The sequence below is a fragment of the Thermobia domestica genome, chromosome 16 (assembly GCF_964235325.1).
Source record: "Thermobia domestica chromosome 16, izTheDome1.hap1.1, whole genome shotgun sequence".
Taxonomy (NCBI): Eukaryota; Metazoa; Arthropoda; class Insecta; order Zygentoma; family Lepismatidae; genus Thermobia; species Thermobia domestica.
The window spans coordinates 136,902,519-136,921,357 of record NC_137469.1 but is presented as its reverse complement, the minus strand read 5'-3'; the positions used below and the strand labels follow the sequence as shown (position 1 = coordinate 136,921,357).

The window sequence follows — 18,839 nt, the reverse complement described above, 5'->3', positions numbered from 1 at the left end:
TGGCCGATGCCCTGCACGATGAATGGTGTAAAATTCCACTTGCTACCATTCACTACTTCTATGAATCCATCCCACGTCGCATCAAGGCTGTTCTGAAGGCAAAAGGTGGCTCGACACCATATTAATCTGTTAAGTTGCAATTTCGTTCAGGTGTTTCCATTTTTCTGATCACCATCTGTATAAGTCTGTAGAGCTAATAACAAAAAACACCATCAAAATTGATGTATATTAAGGGTAAAAAACGCACCCTTGCACTTCAAAATAGTTAATTTTTTGTGTAAATTTCTAATTTTACGTAATGCGCATTATTGCTGTGAGGCGGACCAATTATCTTGCCGCTCTTTTTTTAAAAATTGAACCTTAAGGTATGTTCTAAGAGACTGTAAAATGAAATTAGTGGGTTTTTTTGAATGCTTCGGTTAGTAATTCTCGTTTAACCCTTCAAGGTCAACGCGCCAGCTTTTCGTGTCATCTGGAAAGTGTTGTTGCCATTGCTGCAAGCAAGGTATTTGCACATCATTTCTCGATTCACTCACACAGGTCTCAAGTAATCACTAAGTATACGTGTTGTTTGTGTTGAAGTGTGTCGGGGTTCAGAGAAGCGAGATAACCAGGTTAGAAACATTCACTTTCAAAATTTTATATATTTAAAAAAAATCTGTTTGCCGAACTATTAATATAATCAAAGTGAATTTAATGTTGAAATTAAATTAATTTTCCAAATCTACAGTCCATTATCTTTCAAATAACGTAGAAAAGAAGGCTATATGACAATGGGGTGGGGGGTGGGGGCAGTACCATATTATTTTTCGATTAGGAAGACGTACTTTTATGAACTTAATTTACAAATAGGAACAACAGGACCAATACAAAGTACAGATCAAAACTCAATTTCGTACTTTTTATCAGCATTTATGACAGTTACATTTTAGTCTTCAAAATGAAATAAAAATAATAATTGAACTTTTTCACTACATTAAATTGAAAATTTGTAACCAAATAAATATGCAAAACTCCTTGTGCATGAAATCAATTTCTTACCTCAGCATATGCCAATCACAGTGATTGGATTTCACTATTTGAGACTGAAGGAACTTGCTACTTCGTTTAAGCAAAACGCAGTCTGTATTGTTCCTCCACAAACTGAACCTCCTTATCTGAAAAATAATATACTCTTCGTGTACCTTTAGTAAAGGGGGAGCACACAACAAATAATATTGGATATCGGAACATGGCACACGTCGTCTTTTCCTGCAGAAGGCCAGTAAAAGAATGGAGCCGGTCCAAAAGGGTGCATATACTTGACTTCAACATCATTTTCCTCTTCATCTTTACCTAACGCTAACCCAAAAAGCCAATGGTTATCGTAAACACATGCAAGATACGAATTAGTGATGATGTCCGCGATGTTCATTCGAGAAGATGTCTTTTCTTCAGTAAAATGAAAAATGGAACTGAAATCTGGATCAGCACTGATTCGCTTTGTTGCAATCGAGGTTTGGCTTAGAGAAGAGAACTGATGATATGATCTGTTCCAGGAATTGGTTTTGCACCAGAAAAACGATTTTGTAGTTTTTTGCGTGTATCTATAAGAGTTTCTTTTTTCATCAAGCTGAAATTTATATGTTCAATGTGAGATCCTCAGAAGGTAAAAATTTTTTCTGGCGTATTTAAAAAATCAGAACATCTTTGAAGGCTTACTTTAGTAAGCAGACGTTTAATTGTCCCACCAATACCATCACATGGGGATTTACCATGACTTGTAGCAAAAAAATGACCATGATGCACTTAAGGAGAAATCCTCATAATGGTAACACAAGTTCATAAAGTTTATACAATTCTTGTATTGCGCAGCGCATCCATCACTAAAGCAATTTACATTTTTGGCATATGGAAATTGCTCTTTCAGAATAGAAGTTATTTGTTTCTGAGTCTCATAAACAAATGCGACATCGTGTTCCAAGTCATCTGATATCACACACAAACTAGAAACAGTCAGGTCTGCAGATCCAGGAAGATGTGTATATAGTACTGCTGGGTGTAGGGTACAGGAATCAGTAGACCAGTGATACCCTTGAACTTCGTCTTGAATTATGTAGGAATAATTTTCACTGAAGTCCATCAGAACGACGGCTGTCTCTGGCTCAAGACTTTGCTTTCTGGCCTTTAAGAAATGTGACTGTGCTTTGGAAATAAATGAATGTGGCACAAGTTTTATAAGCTTTCGTATCAAAATTGTCACATACTCGTCCTATGTGACAGTACTTTTCACCAATTCTGTTCTGTCCGTTGATACCCACTGGTAATATGTTACTTCCTCCCCAGGATCAAAATCCTCGAATTTTGCAATCAGAAGCTGCCTCAAATTTTCACTGGAGGGACACTCGGAACAATGCCTCAGCATGCAATCCCGACTGTACACAGAACAAACCAGATGACGGATCAAGTCTTGATATGTCTCTTCTATATGACATGCATGCAGTAGGAGAATAACGTTTCGATGTATTGTACACACGCACACGAAATGTGTCCCAGCAGAACCTGCTAATACACACCACGTAGAACTTAGCATGCAAAATTTAGAAAATCAAATTTTAATGTTGGGATGTTGATGCTTAAATGAGGGGTATAATTCTTTTAAATTTCCAAGTAATAATCGCTTCTCCATGTGTGTACATTTTTTGAAATACTCACTGTTTTTCCAGGTAGAATTCTGGAATATTCATTATCAACGTAGAAATTCTTTACTATTTGAATTGTATCTTCACTCAGCTGTTTTCCCTTTCTCAGTTCAGGAATAGCTAAAATTCCTTTATTCTTCAGAACTTCCCTTGCTTGCTGGACGGCATATTCACTCACATTAAATTCATCGACAATCTCTTTCCTGCTCCAAGATGGCACTAAAGTTAACAGTTCCCCTACTTTTTCTCTTCTAGTGATTTTACCTTGGAGTTTGGCCTTTATTAAATCAAGAAGTTTATCCATATCATAAGCCTTTTGTTTTCACATCTTTTGAAATTTTACAAGAATCTTGTTTAGAGATAAGCTCTTTTCCCACAACTTTGCTTATTTTACTTTTCAGAGCAGAACTTGCTGAGTCATGCTTTCTTTTAGCATATGCAGGCTTGCTGTGTGACGGAATGGCATGGAATTTTAGAGGTGACCCCTAATGCTGTAAGTGAAACATTAAGATGCTCTATAGTTTCGTTTTTTGCGACAGATTCTTCCAAAACATACATCGTGTTCACTAAATCCGTCCACGTCTTTGCATTCAAAGGAAATCCCAAGTTTGTTTCTGCAATTACCGCATATCTTTTGCCCAGGAATAGCCTTTACATCGTCAATGTTTTTATTAATTTCATTAGCAAAATCAACACTTACTTTTCGCAAAGCCTTAATGATTGGTTTTTTGTGGCAATTAAATGGATCAAAACAGCTTGTCTGATAATGTTCATACTTCTTCAAGTAATATGTTTTATGATGCTCACAAACACTAGTTAACAAATCAGAACTGATTCCACTCCTTTGGGGTATAGTTGTTTTTGTGGCATTTACTTTTAGTTTCCTTTCCTACACCGCACTGTTCTAATTCACTTCGCGACAACGTTGTAGGCCAAATTATCACTTGACAGGATGAACAACACTGTCTTGCAGCAACCCCAATAAGTATTCAGCCTTAAGCACTCAACACGACAAAAACATCTGCACAGAAACACAGCTGAAACCGAAATGAACAAGTTACTGTACGGCCACAATGCAGAATCAGGCAATATTAGACATGTTCCTACTCGCATTGCTCAGACAAGATTTTTCACGTCAGCTAGGTAGTTCAAGATACAACTTGTATGTTCGCGTTAACTAAACGATTTTCAATCCGTAACTAGTCCTGCATTAGATTTGATAGTTTTATTATACATCGTGTACATTCACAGCTAAAAGTTCTGAGATGAAGAAATGAAATTTACTCCCCTCCCGAGGGCGTGGTGGCTCAGTGGTAGAGCGTTCACCTACGGTGCTTGGGATCACTGGTTCGATCCCAGCTCGCGCCGTGTGGACTTTGTGGTGGACAAACACCGTGTTCATGGGTTTTCTCGGGGTTCTCCAGTTTCCTCCCACTTTCTTCATTCCACCATTTCATTCATTTCTCATAATCACCGTCTCCTTTAGTCTAACCGGCATAAACGTGGGACGTAAAACTGAAACATTTCATTTCATTTTTACTCCCCTCCCACAGTTGCAAATTCGGTCAATCTCACTTCGTCTCAAATACTGCACAATAACTCTAAAAATAACAGTGAGTTTAGAACTTCAGATGAAGAAGGTATTTTATTCGGGTGCTCATGAAACGAACATTTGTCCTTGTGTAAAGGATGTCTCAAGAGTCCCTTGACATAGAGTAACTCGGTTATTATCAGAGTTACAACAAAATGTGAGAGGGAAAATCATCTCCAAATATGATCTTTTCAATCTAAAGTGAAGGATTTTTTTAAATCGAACTAGTCGTTTGAACTGTACACACTTTATGTACCCAATGTTAAATGAAAATGCAACATTGCCATTTACCTGGACCTACAACATAAGTGAATGAAGTTACTGTCTTTTACGCTAACGTGTCGATGGCCAGCCTCCATTTAAAACATGACCCCTATTCACCATACTTCTACAAAATTGATCCACCTCCCCCAGCCCCTCTATTAATGGCAACGTTGCATTTTCGTTTAACATTGGGCGCATAAAGAGTGCACACAGCCCAAACGGCTAGTCCGATTAAAAAAAAAAAAATCCTTCACTTTAGATAGAAAACATCATATTTGGAAACTGTTTTTCCTCTTACATTTTGTTGTAACTATGATAATAACAGTTACCCTATGTCATGGGACTTTTAAGACACCCTGTATATTTAACAACTACGAACGTAAAATCTTTGACACTATAGATACATATATCAACAAATTTATTAAATAAATATATATATACTCTTCAAGTCATACAAAACTTTGCATTATGACACAGCTTGTATGGTTAGGTCAAGTTTGGTTGGCAGGACTTTTATCTGACACTGGCTTCCAATTGGCTGTTATATTACCTTCATTTCTATTTTGTTTGAAAGATAATGAACTGTAGATTTGGAAAATTAATTCAATTTTAACATTAAATTCACTTTGATTATATTAATAGGTCAGCAAACAGAAAAAAAAAACCTATAAAATCTCGAGAATGAATGTTTCTAGCCTGGTTATCCCGCTTCTCTGAACCCCGACACACTTCAACACAAACAACACGTATACTTAGTGATTACTTGAGACCGGTGTGAGTGAATCGAGCAATGATGTGCAAATGCCTTGCTTGCATCAATGGCAATAACACTTTACAGATGACATGAAAAGCTGGCGCGTTGACCTTGAAGGGTTAAACGAGAAATACTAACCGAAGCATTCAAAAAAAACACTAATTTTATTTTATAGTCTCTTAGAACATACCTTAAGGTTCAATTAAAAAAAAATGCGGCAGTGTAATTGGTCCGCCTCACAGCGATAATGCGCATTATGTAAAATTAGAAATTTACACAAAAAATTAACTATTTTGAAGTGCAAGGGTGCGTTTTTCACCCTTAATGTACAGCAATTTTTTTTTTTTGTTTGTTTGTTTTTTTTTTATCTACAGACTTATATAAACCTCGAATAGAAATTTCCAAGTGATACATTGCTTAGATACTGAGATATGAATTTTTGTATTAAGCTCTACGAAATATTAGATAGCCTCGAGAACGACCGGGATGCCTAAAATTCTGAAACTTTGGTCTCGTATTTCTCACAAACTATTAGGATTTCGGAAGAAAAATTGTACAGGTCTTTCATACTTTAGTAGTGTTAACAAGTACACGAAGTTTCATTAAAATCTGAATTGGTGGGTAACGTGGCTTGGGTGATTTGACGTGGAATGAGGCATGATGAGTCAGTCTTTTCCCACTACAAGCAGGTCTTTCCTCCCATCTGTTATGTGGAGCGTGCAAAACGAGCACAGAGCTGATAGGCTCCACCATCCCACCGACCACAGGGAGGTAGGTAGAAAGCACTTCTTTTTTTTACTCCTGTTAAAAGTGTCACTACAATGTACGTCAGGGCAGGCGTTCAAAGGGTTGATCTCTGAGGTAGGCTGACGTAAGAAAAGGCGAAGTCAAAAGACGTAAACACTAACATAAAACATTTTCACTTATGCTGTTTCCAAATCTCATGATCATCAATCAGATCTACAGACTCCATATTAAAATAACTAACATTATTGTTTGACCGCTCTCGACAGGGTTCTAGAACGCAAGTCCCCCTTCCCATTTAGTTGTAGTAAAGACAGAAATCAACGTGTTCTGTGGGGCTCTAACCCGCCTTTTCTCGCTGACGCTCCTTCGGCAATACTATGTAAATTAAATATTAAACTTTGGTACAGGAAGGAACCAACCTATCTGCTAACCTATATTCTGGACCTGGATTCTAAAACCTTCCCACCGCTCTCCATTTGTATACAGGAATAAATGTCCAAATTGTTTATTTTATTAATTTTCATTTTTCGTATTAACTGGGAAGGCACCTACCTGACATTGTGACTGTATATGAAGCTGCTCTTGATTGTATCTCTATTATAACACGAATCTTTTAGTGCGTGTTTGAAGTACTATACTAAGTTAACTAACTCTCGTTTATTTTGTGCTCTAATGGGATGGTTATATTCCGGGTATGATTTCGAACACTAATGAAGACTTTGACAGCCAGACACTAATGAAGAATTTCAGCTTCACAAATATTTTTGCATTTTGTTTAGCTTAATTTCTTTTTCTGAAAAAGCACTAAAACCAGCAATAAACTTTGGAAATATAGGTGCGTACTGCACACACTACCCTTAATCTTGGTACTAATATAAAACAATGTAAAACGCTACTCTTTACACATGCTTCAAGAAATTTACACTATTTCCTTCATTGCAGTTGTTTTCTTCTTTTTTAATCATCGAGAAACTGCTCCAACTTATACCCCATGTAGTTATCTGAAAAATGTTGTGTTGCCTGTACAATTAAAAGTCTCAGTGGTTTTCGCATAGAGAAGTGTTAGTTAATCGTAACAAAATTGTATTCAGATTAATCGTCCAATTGTAACTGTAGATCGTTTACATTTACTGTTGACAATAGGGACAGCATTTGGTGTAGAAGTAAAGTTTTAGATTTTACCAGATTCGATCGGAACATTCTTTTTGTTTAGCCAACTTGTACGAGGATGGATTGGAAAGTTCGTGGCCTGACTAGAAAGGAAGCAGTTATTTTACGTTTGTATACGTTAGCTGCGTAGCTATATCCGTTGGTAGTCACTGTGTCAATTTTCATTTCTTTATTGTGTCAGGTGAGGGGTTTATAAGACACTAAATCGGCGAAAGTGACGGAAATTTGTGACATGAAAAAGATCGAGCATCGAGCTATCATTACGATCCGCATAAAAAGAACTTAACACCACAGGAAATTCATATAGACATTGTAAAATCATTAGGAGACTCCGCACCCTCGTATTCCATGGTGAAAAAGTGGGTAGCTGAATTTAAACGTGGCAGAAACAGCTTTGAAGATGACCTCCGCATTGGCTGGCCTTCAACGTCGACCACCACAATAAAATTTGTGACCGGATTTAGAATGACCGCGAATCAAAATCCGAGAGATAGCTGCAGGGTTGGCTGGTTTAAACAAGCTGTTTTTTTTTTAAAGAAAAGTTTAAACAAAAAAAAAAAAAATGTTCGTAAAAGTGTAAGCGTTCGTAAAATCTTGAACACAAATTTGTGGGTTATTACGTTTCACTCCTGTATATTATTCGTATTATATTCAAACCTAAATTCCCCAATCATTACTCAAAGAGATTATACTAAAAAAGCAACTTTTTTATAAATGTTTCTTTCGTGATTTTCTTCTAGTTTTTTAATATTGTTATGCAATTGCAATCAAAGAAAATATTGTGGGCACACAATATTTGTAAAATTTCGTATTATGAAGAGTTTTACTGCAATATGCAACAATTAATTATATTATATAATTATCACTAATACAGATGATCAGAAACTTAGATACGTATAATAAAAAAAAATCAAAGAAAAATTCTAAATATTGTTTCGTTTTAATGTTTACTATTGATAAAATATATCGAAATGCTGTACATTTTTTGGGAGAGGGGAGGAAAAGTTATACCAGGGTGTCTATCGGTCACGAAAGTCATGAAGAAGTCATGAAATCAGAAAACGGTGATGAAAGTCAAGAAAAAGTCACGAAATTTAGCTTTTGGGTCACGATTTATTTTTTATCTGTACAAACATAAGTATAGACTGGAAAATATTTTGTTCTATAAAACGTCAAAATTCACCACCAAATATGTGTATGGTCGGCTTTAGACACTAGCAAAGCACGCTTCTATCACATGCATGAAAATAAGGCCTAATTCGGACCCAAATTTTCTCTTGAGAATGTGGAATTTTATTGTTTGGTAGAGAAAAGGTCACGAAAAAGGTACGAAATTTCATTTTGGAATTAGGGGCCATGGTGGCTCAGTGGTAGAGCGTTCACCTCTGGTGCTTGGGGTCCCGGGTTCGATTCCAGCCCCCGCCAAGTGAACTTTGTGGTGGACAAACACCGTGTGCGTGAGTTTTCTCGGGGTTCTTCCGTTTCCTTTCACTTTCTTCATTCCACCATTTCATTCATTAATCATCATCACCGTCTCCTTTAGCCTAACCGGCATAACAGTGGGACGTAAAACTGAAAGATTTCATTTTATTTTTAATTTTGGAATTACAGTAGACACCCTGCATACAAAACTTATGAGAGGCATATATTGAAATCAGTAGTATCCTTGGTATCTATTTATGTATAAATGGGTCAGAGCCAAAGTAGACTCAAATAATTCGTATTTTTCTTACTGATATGCAAATTAAGTCTTGTACTTCTTTAACTTGGACTAATAAAAGTGTGTGAATTAACTTGACTAAATTAGTTCTTCTGTACTCTGCAGTATTTTGAAATTGTCCATATGTAATACTGTATAATGGTTTTACTTGTGCAACTTTTATCTTTTTGTCCTTCTGAAATGACTCTTGATAATTATATAAACAAGTATGTAAAGATCAGTACAATGTATTTTTTTTTTTTTTTTTTTATCACGAGTCCTTCGTGAGTGAGTCGGCAGACGTATCGTATTTGTGGCCAATTAGTCCTGGTTTCGAATTCAAATGGAGGACAATTTCTCTCGGATGTAAGACGAGAAGCGGTTTGGAATCCACTTTAAGCTTATGTGATCCCTTCCAGTATAACCCAGTTATTGCATAATAACACCAAGGCGAAACAAACTTATTTCTGTTCATATGTGATATAAATACATAGAGCAAATTATTTAAACCAAAAAAAAAGTTTAAAAAAAAAAGTTTTTTCAATAAAAGCCAAGGTTTTTGCCAACCCTTGATAGCCGAGACTGAGTATTTCCTATGAGCGAGCACAAAGTAGTCTCATAAACGAATTAAGTTTTTCTAAGGTGTCCGCGAGATGAATACCTAAGTTGCTTTCATTTAAACACAAACGCAATCGACTCTCCCTTTCGCGTGTTCGTTTGGAACTGTTTGAAAGTGATTCGAAGGAGTTCATTGGCAGATTTGTGACTGTGAATGAGACATAGATACACCATCGTACACCGGAATCAAAATACCTGGATCTCCTGTTCCAAAGAAAGCCAAAGAAGTTTTATTTGCAAACAAGATTATGGCATTATCGTGATTGGTTTCGTGGAAAAGGGAAAGACTGTCAAATCTGAAAACTACTGCATTCTTCTGCGATATTTTCGTGAGGAAATCAGAATTAAAAGGCCAGGATCCTCCGAAGAAAAGTGTTATTTCACCAGGCTAATCCGCGCGTTCTTCACGTCCCTTGTATTCATGGCAGAATGAGAAATTCATTCCTGTGGTTTGGAACTGTTGCCGTACCCGCTATATTCGCCTGATTTGGCCTCCTCGGGCTTCCACTTGTTTAGAAACCTGACAAGTTGTTGAGTTGAAGCGTTTTTTCTTTTTTGTTTTGCTTTTTTCAGATACAGAGGTGAAAAGCGCTGTACTGGGATATTTTGCAAGGCTCCAGGACCATTTTTTAAAACTGGTGTAGAACAGTACCGGAGAGGTGGCTTAAATGTATCTCGGTCAAGGAGGATTATGTGGAAAAATAAAATATAACTTATCCAAATATGTTCTCATTTTGTAGGTCAGGCCATGAACTTTCCAATCCACCCTTGTATATAGATATAGCGCTAAAATTTCCTCTTCATTTGATATTTGATCTTTGTTGAATATGATAAAATGTGTTGAAAACAAATTGCTTCGCAGAACATTCATTACCTTTTTCTCTGTCTTTACAGTTACTGTAGAATCTTGGAACAATGGCGACTCGTCGGGCACGAATCAAGGCAGTAGCTAACTTGCCTGTCAGAAGAAAAACTGGAGAACCAACAGCCAGTGTCAGCACGGGAATTGCATCTGAGCCAGAACCTGAGGTGAAAGTGGTGAAAACGGAAGAGGACAATACAAATAATAGTCAGAGCCAATCGGCCTCAGTAAGTGAAAAACAAGAGAACAACAGCCTAACTGAGGGAACTGGCAAAGCAGCAGCTGAATATGAAACATCAACGTCATCGTTTCAAGATAAGGAAATAGCATGTAGTGTTAGTAAAGAAGAGAAGATTGACGAATCTTCTTCAAGCAAAGTAAATGCGGAAAGTCTCAATTCGAAGGAACAAGCCACTTCGTCACATGAAACAGACAAATTAAAGTTAACAGGAAGACGCGGTAGAATAAAACTAAAGCCAAATATCGGTGTCAGTACTTCAAATGCTAGAAGAATCCAAGAGGCAGATGATAAATCAGTACCTTCTAGTGGCTCAAGTGAGCAGAGTAATAAAACTTCCGATGTGGAGAAGCCAAAATATTGCCAAAGTGATAAATCAGAGTCTGCTCTCTTACCTTCTGCTTCAGAAACTTGTGACCGCATTACTTCACCAGATGAAATCAGAACATACACAAGTAATGTTACTAAGGCACTTGATTATCAAAATGATAGTACAAAAGGGTTGGATGAACACCAGAACGTAGGCATACCTGGAATAACAAGAATCCCGACAGGGACTGCTGTTAAATCTTGTGAAGCCGGGCAAGAGGTGCTGCCAGAATCAACGTCTGTTGGCGAAGAGGGTATGCAGCGTATTCCTCAGCAGGTGATCTCCGAGGTTGAAGCGGATCTTCCATTGGAAGAGGCTGGACAAGCGGAGAAAGAGAACAATGAGCAGCCAGCGAGTCAGACGACGCCCGTGAGACATCGTTCAAGATTTGCCAGACCGGCGCCAAAGTTGATTGATGTTGGGGGCCGGAGAAGCAGTTTTGGAGGAAGTGGTGTCAGTGCTAGTGAGTCGGAAGATGAGGCAAGGAAGGTACCGCCTTCTTCCAGTTCAAAAAGGTAAGTGGAGGAACTTAATGTCGGAGTTGTTCATAATATTGGCAGTTTTCAAAGATTTCAAAGCCGAATCCAAGATTACTTATCTGAAAATCCTAATCTTTAGATTTGTTCACAAGAAATTCAAATTATTGTTTAGTATTATTATATTACGTTGTATTTAACATTACAAATAATACTTCCCACAATGCCTGTCATACCGATTTTACTAATTTTTGGTAAAATTAGTATAATTTGTCAACACTTCTTGCTATAGTTGCGCTGAAAACTACTAAAATCTCAGCTGTCCTTCAGAAAATTTGTAATCTTGCATTAAGTAGAATTGCAGCAAACATAAATTATATGTTTTTGTTTTTGTAATTGTTGAAAGTTAAAAAATTTTAAAAATTTTAAAAATGTTAAAAATTTTATTTACAATTAATAATACAGATTCAAAAAAATTAAATTCTTCTTCTTCCTGGTAAACTTTAGTCAAAAAAATTAATTTTGAAAAAATTAATTGTATTGAAATAATTATGTCAATTTCTTCTTGGATGAAATTTCAATTATCATTGGATACAATGCACACAAAGGCCAATCCAGGACCTCTCTCATTAAAGGTAACAAAATTCCAGATTCAGTTTACAGACGTCGGAGGCCAGTCTAGGACCTCTTCCATTAAATGCAACAAATCCAGATTATCCACTAACGTTTGAGGCCAGTCCAGGACCTAACCTTCTTCAGACCTAAATTTTACCTATTAAAACTTCCGAACTATCAAGTTTAATTTATTTCTACCTTTTTTAGTAAAGATTTCCTTCCTGTATTTGTACTCTCTGATCAAGTCAAGAAATTATTAAAGCAGCTAATATTCCAACAAATAAATTAATAACTTCCTTAAATCCAGAAAAAAATATCGTTTCCAATAATTATATTACTTATATTCCGATGCCTGCGATTCGAAAACTAATTCTGAGCAAATTATTTCCTCTCTAATTATTTTTAATCAAAAAAATATTAATTTTTTTCCTTTAACTTCACGCGTAATAATTCCAAGAAAATAATTTTTGAAATCGCAGATTCTGGTGACCAAACCTGAAAAAGACAACATTCATATAACTGAGGTTTTGGGTCCAAACCCTCCACCTCGCTTCCCCTGGATTTTCAGTTGGAACAGGGACAACCGTAATGAATCCTTATTCTTTGAGAATTAAGCAAGCCAATTACTCTCAATTTTGGAGGCAATAACACAACCCACACAAGACGTCACAAACATTGGACTTAAACAGGAACTAACTTAGTACAAAGTTTTAACACTCACCTCATTTTTTCCTTAGTATTATATTACCTCTCAGGAATAATTCCTGGCTTCCACTGGCTTTGGACTACTCCATGCAAACAAGAATAATTTTCATTTATGAGGAGAAAATAGCACAAAGAGAAATCACCGGGCCTGGGGACCACCGGAGTCCGAAATCAGACCCACTTAAAATCCCAAGAGGGAAAAGAATTAGTTACCTCTCATGCATACAGTTCCATTACTAATTAAAAAAAAAATTAATAGCTATAACAAACAAACAGCAATTAACAGAAGCACACGAAAAATAGCTTACTTCTCACAATTCCAATACGTAATATTTTAACTCGAACAACACTTCACTCCTCATAGCACAAATTATTCTTGTTTTGCACTGTTCTTCAAATAATAATAATATTTCGTCGAAAAATCCAATAATCTTTATCAACTGACTGGATTCCTATTTCACTGCAACTCCATTTTGACAAGCATGGAAAGCGAGACCACATAGAAACATGCAAGCACACAAAGCGAGGTCACAAGCAATCCAACAAGTACAAAATTCGTAACGAGCACAGCAATCCCCAGCCATGATTCAATCCACAGGGCAGCTTCCTTCCAAGTTACCACACAAAGGTGGGAGCTTGGAGAAGTCAGCTGCGGTCATGCGCAAAGAACCAAAGGTCACCACTAGTAATCCTAACTCGACCGTAAGGGCGCACGGGAGAAAATAACTCGACCGTAAGGTCGCACGGGAGAAAGGAAATCTTTTTACATTTTATATTTTTTTCTTTTTTCTTTGGTAATGTAAATTAACAGTAGTTAATTTCCTTAGTGTTTTAAATACATAATACAAACAGCAACAAAGAATATTACTTTTTTTGAAAAGTGTAACGGTACGTTACAAAGTTCAAGATATTGAAACATGATTGTTACAGACGCAAATGCAGTTAAAAGGGATTGTGCTGCTATTTTACTTGCAGTAAAATTTACAGAATATGAAGGTTCATATTTTGTCACTTACTCATAGTTAGTTTCCTTTTGTTGCACTCTACCGGTTAAAATAGGTGGAACTTTTTTGGAATGCTTTTTGTGTAAAGCTGTCTTATCACGATATCTTTACGTCAAGAAATTTTCGAAACGAAAGTATATCCAGCAATAACCAATATCTGATAGACGTATTTCACATCATTAATTTGTGATACTTCGTGTAAATTCTAATTTGCTATGCTTCAGAAGTTGAGATTTTTCGTTTACCTGATGTTTCGGAAATTGTCGGAAACGGAGGGTGACCACTAAAGGACTTCCCAAGATGAGACGTCTCTTGAAGAAACGAAAGTAGCGAATAAAATTTTAAAAAATAGTATAGAAACTGTATGGCAAGAATAACGGAAAAATTGGAAAAAACACCCATTGGGATTAGAACCAGATTCAGAAACACTGAAACCGAGCAAAGAGAAACAACCCACATGGCCGTTTAAGCAATTGAAGAGCTGCCCTTCATTTGTATCTATAGGTAACGAACTTCTTAGCAAACCAGATTTTTTTCGATTTCTTTTTTTTTGGGGGGGGGGGGAGACGGAGGGATAGAAGTGAGTATCAAAGAGATAGCTTTGAGATCTTGTCTTAAAAAAGATCTCAAAGCTATCTTTCATTAAGTAAGAAATAGAAGTTGAATATTTCAAACAGCAAATGGTCAGCTGTGTTTTGTTACTCCTCCTGGATTCACCGTTATCAAAGCAGATTTTAAAGAACTTGAGAAAATTCACAATTAAGTGGGATTTTTAATAATTGGTGGCTGTTTCTTGTTTGAATTCTCCTTTTTAGAGAAAGTAGGTATAGGGTTTCCTTGCCGTTCATGCTTCATAATCAAGAGGTTAAAAATCCCACGGCTAGTTAACTAATGTTTTCAAGGTTTTCTTCTGAATGCCGTTAGGCGAATATAGACCATAGGGCATCTCTTTCTCCATTTCCTTTTTCCATTACTATTATAGTAACGCTATTTGCTATTATAATAATTCTTGTGTGATTTAAACTCCCAGGACACTTGGGAAGTGTGTTAATAAATAATTAAAGATAATATTTTCCTAAACACAGGACGGACGATGAGACATCTGACAGCGGAAGCAGCAGACCAGGCTCTGTCCAGCCGAGCAAAGAGCCGTCCTCGAGCGAACTTAAATTAAGGTAATGTTACAAGTGTAAGTACTATCAACTACAGTCATATTTCAAATCTTTATCCTTCTTATATTTTAGTTTGTTCGGCACAGTAATACATAAGTCTAGGTAAGCAAATGGAGTTACAAATGTTGATACTGAATTTGTTGTTTATGAAAGACTTTCTGTTCAAATTGCGTAAGATCCTTCGCTAAGCTACTCCCACTTTCGTTGTATTTTAATGAAAATACAAAGAAATATAGGAAACCTTAGGAACATAGGAAATGAGTTTGGTACTACTAGTAAGATAACGTTTATATATATATTTCTGCATTATACAAGGTGTTACAAACATGTGTCACAATATTTTGGAAACAAATTCCTCACATCAAAATAAGAAAAAAAGGTTCATATGGACCTGTGCTCAAAAGTGGATAGTTTCGAAGTTATAGGGTGCCGAAAACGTGAAACAAGTGAATTTCAGAAGTTCCACTACTATGGGACCTATCGTAGTTGGGTCAAGACATCTCTGAGGAACTGGTATGTAAACTATCCAAATATCCATGTTCAGGAAAGCCCCAGTACTTGCACACCAACTTTTAGAGAGGTAAATGGAGAGTAATTGATTACTGCCAAACAGCCTCTCTAAAAATGATTAACGCCAGTACCAGAGATTCTGAAAGATGGAAAGAAGGATGGCAAAGTTTTTCACGTTTCGGCTCCCTATAACTACGAAACTATGCACTTATGCGAGTTGGGTTCAAACCAGGGACTCCATGCACCAGAGATCTGCCAGCGCTAATACGTGCACAGAATAGGAGAACGTGTTATTTGCATAATCTAAACCGACGTGCTATTTGCATGTCGAAACCCTATCGTATAGTGTAGAAATTTCAGTGCCTAATAAATGTAACCTCATAAGCTGCGTATCTAAATTTTTGGTCTATAAGAAGAGGTTTGGAAACAGATATTACTTCAGTAGGATTTTGTTGATACTGCGTGGCTCACTTTCTACATTTTTCATATTCTTTATTGTTTCTAAGTTATCTCTAAAATTTTTAAAATAGTGGAGAGGGATCCTTGGCGAAGAGCTTTAATACTGAATTTACGAAAATTGCTTGCCTTGAGCTTTAGTTTTGCGTCCCCTTCAGGAGCAAGGCAATATGAGGCATGGACCTACAGCTTAACGTGGAATACGAACTACCTGAGCTCCCGTCGGGAATCGAACCCACGTCTCCTACGCCAAAGACATGAACTCTAACCGCTTAGCTGTGAGGGAGCTCTATGTAAATTGTAGCTTTTGTGTTTTCTATTATAAATTTTTTCGTACAAAGTTCAGAATACTGATACCAACTGAAAGTTAGTAATATTTATTGTGTTTTATGCAAAAAAAAGTCGTCAAAAAACAAAGAGCTCGAAATTATTCCCAGTTAGTGATCATGTAAAGTAATTGTTGAAAAGTATACTGAGCTTCACCTGAATTTTCAAAAACCTGTTCAGTATGTGTAACTGGAGAAGTGAATATATTCATTTGAACTCAGGAATACGTCTAAATATTTATTAATGTCGAAATTTTCAATGAAAACACACCTTTGTCAGCGGCTTATTTATTTACGTAAAACACACACGCTGCTATTTAACCACATTTCATGCCGTTTGGTTCTTTCAGTGTATAAAACTACATATTTGTTTAGGATAATTTGGAAACTAATATTTGGACTGCGTCCTTCCTGAATGAGTGCTTCAAAAAGCGCATAGCGAAACACCCTTACCATTACTCCCTACAATAATTACGAAACTGTGTTTTCTTCTCTGACTGTACACACACTCAACATAAATAAACGAATAGTTTTCCACATCGTCAATAATCTCAATAAATTAGCAAACTAAACCAGCTTCATGATAACAGATTCACAGTTACAATCCATTTTACACATGTGTAAATTTCGGTACCAGTCTTTGCCTCGGAATTCTTACTATTTCATTTTTTCATCGTTGATCATAAAGTAGTTGAGTTAGTTTCCTCATTTCATGAAAGTCGTTTTTTGTGATAATATTTTATATTGGATTGAACTGATATGTTAATGTTGTTATACAATGTGTGGCGAGTTCTCATAACTCTTCTATGGTCGCCTTTCAGCTCGTCAAGTCGCGTAAGACGCCCTACAAATAAGGAAAAGGAGAGTCGATTAGCAGAGGCACGAAGGCAGTACCGACGAAGATTTGAGCATGGTGTTCCAGATCGCAGCAGAATTACTATGTTCGATCTTATTTATTATAATCCATCTACAAATCCCATGAAGTAAGTACTGTGCCATAGACTAGTTTTCTTCTCTCTCTTATAACAAGTGTTTTAATTTACTATTGTAGCATTTATAATGATCATTGTAATACAATGTTTTCGTATGGACTCCTTTACCATAGTCGTAGTTTTTGGTAATATGACAGAATTCCCGTTAAGCCCTTGCGGACCAGTGACATTCATGTGGATGTCATTAAAATGTATCCCTTATTAAGTGTGGTAGTAATCCTGCAGATGCTGAAATTTGTTACTGTAAGGCAAGTAAGTTGTACTATTTCTTCTTAGGTGACAGCACCTTACTGATAAAAAAAAAAATAAAAAAAAAAAAAAATGTTTCAGTAGATGGCAGACCTAAGTGAGCATTCAATTACAACACGCATGTGTTTGTTTTGACGATAAAACAATTAGCAACTAGGAGATCGGAAAAGGAAAACTTTGTATTTGATCTCCAGTCAGTATTTCCACACTGAGCAGCATAAAATCCTTTCAGAACGTCAAAATTTCCCTTTTTTAAGTCCAAATGCAAATAATTGTTATATATATATATATCAGTGATGTGAATGCTCTCCTCACTCGCGCACTATGCCCTATATAACAGTCTAGACCGTCTTTTAACAGTAAATGAAACCGGCACATAGGAAAATGACAGCTGGAACTCAAAGTGTTAATAATAACAAAACATATTTCGCAATTCTTTTGGAATTTAATGTAAATTAAGCGCCAATTTTCGTTCGGGGAATAAGGAATGAGTAACTTCTTATGTGTTCTATATAACTTGAATAAAGAGGAATAAAACTAAACACCTTGACTTTTTTAAAAAAAAAAAAAAAAAAAAAAAAAAAAAAAAAGCTTAATAAAATCTTTCATTGTGCTTGCTTGAACATGAAACTGTCCAATTGCAGAGCAAACAACATGCAGGCAAACAGTAAAGATTAGCTGACCTGTTCGTTTATTTTTATCTTTTCTATATAAAATGCTATCAAAGAAAGTAATAGCTTTGTCACGTTCTAGTCTATTAGCACTATTGAAAGACAGGATGTTTTGGTTTATACAAGGCTCTAGCTTTTCGCCAGAAATAGCAGTTTTCTAATAGAATAGACGTGGGATTGTTCTCCGTTCTTAGTACCGTTATTCTGTCTATATCTAATCCTATTATTAAATTATATATGAAATTTGTTTTAGTTTACTTCAGAAATAATATAAATGAATGACAAGCAGTTGATCATTTATATGAAACTAGAAGTGTAACACAAAAACATTTATTCACAATAAGAACAAATAGATCTATAACACAATATCAGACTCATTATATAGCAACAAAACTTTATTACAATGAATTTTGATTCGGATAAAAGACGAGAGTAATATGAAAATCTACGAACGTTTAATTTTACAATGGGTAGAAAATATGAAAAAAATAAATAAATAAATAATAAAAAAAACAATATTACGGAAGTAATTTCCAGCTTAATTTTTTTATATTAATCAGCTGACTTACAGAAACTTGGTCACACATAAACATCTGTTTGTGTGCATTTATCTCATCTAGTAATACAGGGCGGCAGCGTTCATAGCGTAATTTGACTTGCGTAATACAA

At 36.0% G+C, this 18,839-nt stretch overlaps 1 protein-coding gene across 1 annotated transcript in view; it reads left to right on the top strand.

Moving 5' to 3' along the window:
- The window catches only part of LOC145673451 (uncharacterized), a 94,636-nt gene that overhangs the window by 10,998 nt on the left and 64,799 nt on the right, over positions 1–18,839 (top strand). The window contains exons 2-4 of the mRNA XM_081743163.1: positions 10,419–11,509; positions 14,880–14,969; positions 17,080–17,241. Coding sequence (XP_081599289.1) covers positions 10,440–11,509; positions 14,880–14,969; positions 17,080–17,241 — 1,322 coding nt within the window. The 5' untranslated portion in view covers positions 10,419–10,439. The remainder of the gene's footprint in view (positions 1–10,418; positions 11,510–14,879; positions 14,970–17,079; positions 17,242–18,839) is intronic.